At 47.8% G+C, this 5,640-nt stretch overlaps 1 protein-coding gene across 1 annotated transcript in view; it reads left to right on the plus strand.

Annotated features, from left to right (window-relative positions):
• Positions 1–580: 580 nt before the first annotated feature.
• The window catches only part of LOC114922909 (ERC protein 2-like), a gene marked incomplete at its 5' end in the record, with an annotated part of 110,847 nt that continues 105,787 nt past the window's right edge, over positions 581–5,640 (plus strand). Inside the window, one exon of the mRNA XM_029285115.1 lies at positions 581–741. Within this exon, the coding sequence (XP_029140948.1) occupies positions 581–741 (161 nt within the window). The remainder of the gene's footprint in view (positions 742–5,640) is intronic.

Here is a 5,640-nt window from a genome sequence, read left to right on the forward strand (position 1 = left end):
TAATTCACTTAACCATTTCAATGAGAATTTTAACAATATTAAGCTGAAGGCTGGTTAATTAAGTAATGCTAGCTTATGTAATATCAGTGTTACAAAAGTGAGTTCTGAATAGGTTCTCTTCCACTTCTGCCACATCCATTCACAATCAATATATGACCTTTTCTCCAGTAAGTGCCAATATCATTATTTTGCTCACAAAATAATTAAGAAAAGTCAGCATGGATGCCTAACCCTGACATATTCTCAGATGCCTGAAATTACATACATATAATGAGTGAATGCATGTGAAATGAAATGAAACTGATAGGTTTTATCCGCCTTTAAAAATAGACACATGAACCATCATCATTGATCATGGGTCTGCAATAAATTATTCTTCCTTATTTAATCAGATAGAATATGTATCTTATTTTCACAAATATTGCTATTAAAATGTATTACTTAACCCACAAAATTCCGGATTATTTCACTATGTTCCCTTGAAGAGAGTAGATATTTAATGACTGTGGGCATTACATTACACACTGCAAATTCTTGTTCATTTGCCAATTCTGACTACCTGAATTTATCTGCTTTTTAGTTAGAAGAACTACGAAATGCACTGGATAAGACCAGACAAGAACTAGATGCCACTAAAGCTCGCCTTGCCTCAACACAGCAGTCTCTGGGTGAGAAAGAAGCACATCTGGCCAATTTAAGACTAGAACGGAGAAAACAGTTAGAGGAGATCCTGGAAATGAAGTAAGTGCATTTATGGCTCTTGATTTTGATAGTTTTTTTGTTTTGTTTTGTTTTTCATTTGTGTTTGCAACATTTTCAGCTCTTTACTTCATAGACAGAAGATTTCTTTACCAAAATGAAAATGAAATAAGCTGAATGACAGTAAGTAATAATATTGAGCTACAGAAGTTGGACCAGAATATTCTGTTATTTGCAGATGGCAATAGCAGGAAACACTTCTTGATGATGAGATTGATATGCATGTATAAGCGGACTTGAAGTAAGCAAGCCGCCAAGGAGTTTTTAAAGCACAATGGGGTACAATAAATAAACTAGGTTCATTTTAGTGCTAAAGTGGTAAATATATTTTACCACTAAAGGAAGTCATGCATTCATTGGGATACATTGATCTGTAGTAAAATTCTATGCCATGATACAACATTATTTACTTGACACATTTTATCTGAAATTACAAAGGATGGAAAATCACTATTTATAATTCCAATACAGTTTTTTTTCTTTGTTGAATACCCACCCAACTCTCTTCCCACACAAGCATTTGCTCACTGATGTATACACTATATTAGTGATCTTCTGTTGAATTTTAGTCCCACGTGTAAATGTCTTGCTTCCTTACTGCCATCAACCTGTTCTTACTTAAGCACAAATAAATGGTTCTGTGAAGATGATACATTATTAGCTTGAGAAACAATGATAAACAAAGTTGAAACAGAAATCTTGACATTTCTCCAGCACTGGAGATGGAGGATCCACAGAATGGGTTGAGACTGTATTCCTGCCCAATCAGATCAAGTCAGCCAAAGTTGTCACGCCCCGTCCTGGTCTCCAGATCCCAGTCTTGACTTGATCTTGCCCAGGACAGAACGTACAACTCTGGCTCTTAGGTACAGTCTAGACTATTTGTGGATCTTCCATCTCAACTTCTATTATTCCATTTTCTGATAATTAATTCGGACTTTCTTTCAAATTTAGCCTTATCTTCAGCCACCTTTTTCCCAGCTCTGTAGTGGGGGGAGAATTAAAGATCATAGGAAGTTAGAAGGGGGCCCCTTCTCTCTTCCCTCCCCCCAGGAGCTTTAACAATTTAAGACAAGGCGGCTGAGTTCCCGTTGTCTAACGGCCGTTAGACCCCAGGGAACACTCCGGAGCTCGCGGCTGCGGCTCCAGCGCCCGGCAGGGCCTAAAAGGGAACTGCTACGAGAATCCATCAATTCTGTAGCAGGGGAAGCCCCACCGAATTCGGCATCTCTCGGCTTTCCGATAACCGAGAGATTCCTCCCAGGCACGCGCACGCTTCAACGGACTTCCGATCAGCGTTTTCGAGGCTGATCGGAGATTTGGGGCCGTGTTGCAAGCTCCGTAAGAGGCGCACAGCGTGCTATTCTGCAGGGGGCCTGTTTCCCCTCAACACTCCAACCGACCGTTGTTCGCGCGCGCAGCCGCCATTTTAAAACCGCGCGATCGCAAAGCGATCGGTTTTTTTGAGTTCAGGGGGCAGTTTTGGAGGTGGAATTCCCTCCCTCTTGGTGGGATCCGAGCTCCAAGCTAATAACAGTTCCATCGCCCACGTTTGAGCTCCGCGGCGAGCCGATTGTCAGTTACTCGGGCGCGGCCACCATTTTGACCATGCGGCCGCAAAGCTGGGCCTCCTCGGAACTTAGCAAATTCAGCCGCTATTGCGCGCGGTCGCCATCTGACCACGCTGCACCAGCAGTTTGTTGCTGGAATTGCCAACCTCATGAAAGAGGACTCTCCTCGGCGGGGCCTTGTAGTCCCCCGGGGGGCGCGTCCAGTAACGATTTGGGGCCTCTTCTCTCAGTCAGGCCGCCATTTTAGGCTCTGGCCACCATTTTAAGGTCGAGTGAAAAATTCCCTCACATAGGCCTGGGAGTTCAGATCTGGCCTCAACAGTAATAGATTCCTAATTTACATTTACAATACCAGTGATCTGGCTTACATCATACTATTTGGGCTTTCTCCTTCTCAGTCTTGGTGTCTCCTGCTGTAATTTAGGCCTCATTGTCGTTTGGGCTCGGAGGAGTACCTTGCTGTGCTCCTGTTTTTTGGGCCTCAGGATACCAGGTGGTCCCACAGAGCACCTTCTATTATCCTCTTTGAGCAGAGCGGATTCCAGGCATACCCGGTTGTGTGTCTGTCCTGTCCGCATAATACTGTCAGCTGCTCTTACAGTGTGTCCGGGTTCCAGACGTACCCGATAGTGCGCCTGTCCTATCCATTGACTAATTTTCTCTTGATACCGGGGGGTCCCCACGAGTCCCTGTGTTATCGGAGAATGGAGGCTACTGACCCTCCCCCTAGAGGCATTGCTCCCTCTTCACCGGTCCCGACAACTTCGGCCCAACCTCCTATGGAGGGATCTGACAAGACCTCGTCCAAAATTAAGGTCAGGTCCACTAGCAAAACCTCCAAGAGAGCAGAGAAGCAGGCTAACAGGAGACACCAAGCCTTAGAAAAAGAATTCTCTAGGGCGCAAAAAATTGCTAGGATGGATAATCCCCAAACTGAGGGTCTGTCTTATGTCCACATGCCCCAACCATCAGCTACACGTACGCACCATGGGACTCCGGAAGCTACTTTCACCCCCACAGCAGCTGGGCTTCGACCAGTTGAGCCCCCTTCCTTCCCTTCAGAGGATCGACTGGCCCTATTAATTGCGCAGGCGGTTGACCGCGCACTTGACGCAAGGGCCGGAGCTCCTAGACCGATAAGTAGTGATCCTCTGCCCATGATTGATCAAGGGCCTGAGACTCAGTATGCACCCTCCTCACCTTCTGGATCCTCATATTCTGAGGGATTGTCACTTCAGGTCCAGGGCAACGAGCAGGAGTTCCCTATGTCTGATGAGGAGGAATCCTCTACTCAGGCCCCTTCATTTAGTGGTATGTTTAACCCTTCCTCCTTTGTGACCTTACTCCTCAAGGTCTCATCCACAGCACAACCCGGGGCTGAACCTTCCTCGTCAACTGCCATGGTTTCCCCTGACTCAGAATTCGATCCTAACTTTACTGAGCCAGTGGCAACACAACACCGGATTCCTTGTCCCCCCATATTTCTGACCGCTGTCCGGAAACAATGGGCGTCTCCGGCCTCCCTTCCTCTCCCAAGTGCCACGGACAAAAAGCTTTACAACGTGGCCAAAGACCTGGAGGAGGCTCTAGAGGTGCCTGCTGTGGATGAACCTTTTGGACCCTTAGTTTCCCCTACCGCTATAGCTGGGGATGTTTCTGATGCCCTCAAGGTGGATGACCATAAGTGTGAGCTAGCCTTTCGTAAGACTCACCAGGCGACTGCTTGGGCAATTAGAGCGGCCACCTCGGCATCCTTTTTTAACAGGGCTGCCCACCGCTGGCTTAAACAGCTCCAAGCCCGTACCCCGGAAGATGACATTTGGTCACAACAGGAACTTAGCAAGATGGTGGCGGCCCTGGAGTACGCATCAGATGCAACTCTCCAGGCCTCCAAGTTTGCCTCCAAGGCCATGGCATCCAGCATCTCGAGACGCTGCATGCTTTGGCTCAAACACTGGCACGCGGATGCCAAGTCCAAGTGGCGTCTGGCGGCGGCTCCGTACCAAGGAGGCAAACTGTTTGGTGAGGCTTTGAACCCCTACCTCACCGAGAATAAGGATAAGCATAAGGTCCTTAGCCATATTCTCAAGAAACCAGAGAAGCGTCAGAATTATTTTTCCCATCGGCAGTCCTTTCGGGCCGGGAACAGGTATAATTACTCACAGCCTTTCCGCCCCTTTCCGGCCAGACAGGACAGACAGGACAAGCAGTACGACCGGCAGGCAACCAAACCCAGACAACAGTTTCAGGGTAAGCGGCCCTTTTGAGGGACCGGCCGGCCATTCCGCCGCTCCAGGTGACTCCCTGACGGTCCCTCCCATAGGGGGCAGACTGTCTCGGTTCGCCCACCAATGGGAGGCTACCACCACGGACGCATGAGTCCTCAAAACAATAAATTCCGGCCTTTACCTAGAGTTCACCTCCGACCCCCCGACCAGATTCATTTCTTGTCCATACCCTCGAAATCAGGCCAAGAGGGCACTGATGGGCGAAGCCATCCAGCATCTGCTGGACATACGAGCCATAGAAACCGTTCTGGAGGACCAGATAGGTCAGGGATTTTACTCCATACTCTTTGTCGTGCCAAAAGCATCAGGGGGATGGATGGCCATTTTGGACCTAAAGGCCTTGAATTATCATCTTGTATATCGCAAATTCAAGATGCAAACGCTCAGATCCATCTTAGGAAGCGTAAGAAGGGGGGACTTCCTGACGTCTATCGACCTCACAGAAGCATACCTCCATGTCCCCATCTCTCTCGCCCACCGGAGGTTCCTACGGTTCGTATACAAGGGCCATCACTATCAATACAAGGCCCTTCCCTTCAGTCTTTCATCGGCTCCCAGGGTGTTTACCAAGATCCTGGCGGTCCTAGCAGCTCACTTAAGGATGGTACCTGTCAGGGTCCAGTGTTATCTGGACGACATCCTGATCCAATCGTCTTCCATCCACTCCGCCAGGACAGATCTCGAACGGGTGGTAAGGCTGCTCCAGGACCACGGGTTCTCGGTAAATTTCCCCAAGAGTCACTTGGTCCCCACTACAAGGCTACTACATCTAGGGGCCATTATAGACACGAAGGAGCGCAGGGACAACTTAAGAAAGTCCATCCTCCAGATTCGCAGGAGAAGGACAGCATCTGTCATCAGCTTATCCAAACTACTAGGTCAAATGATCTCAACTATTGCAATTGTCCCGTGGTCCAGGCTTCACTCCAGGGAACTGCAGTGGTTTCTGCTTCCCTTTTTTTATTATTATTATTTATTATTATTTTAATTTGTATACCGCCCTTCTCCCATAGGACTCAGGG

The sequence above is a fragment of the Protobothrops mucrosquamatus genome, unplaced genomic scaffold (assembly GCF_001527695.2).
Source record: "Protobothrops mucrosquamatus isolate PMUCROS unplaced genomic scaffold, P.Mucros_1.0 scaffold1304, whole genome shotgun sequence".
Classification (NCBI taxonomy): Eukaryota; Metazoa; Chordata; class Lepidosauria; order Squamata; family Viperidae; genus Protobothrops; species Protobothrops mucrosquamatus.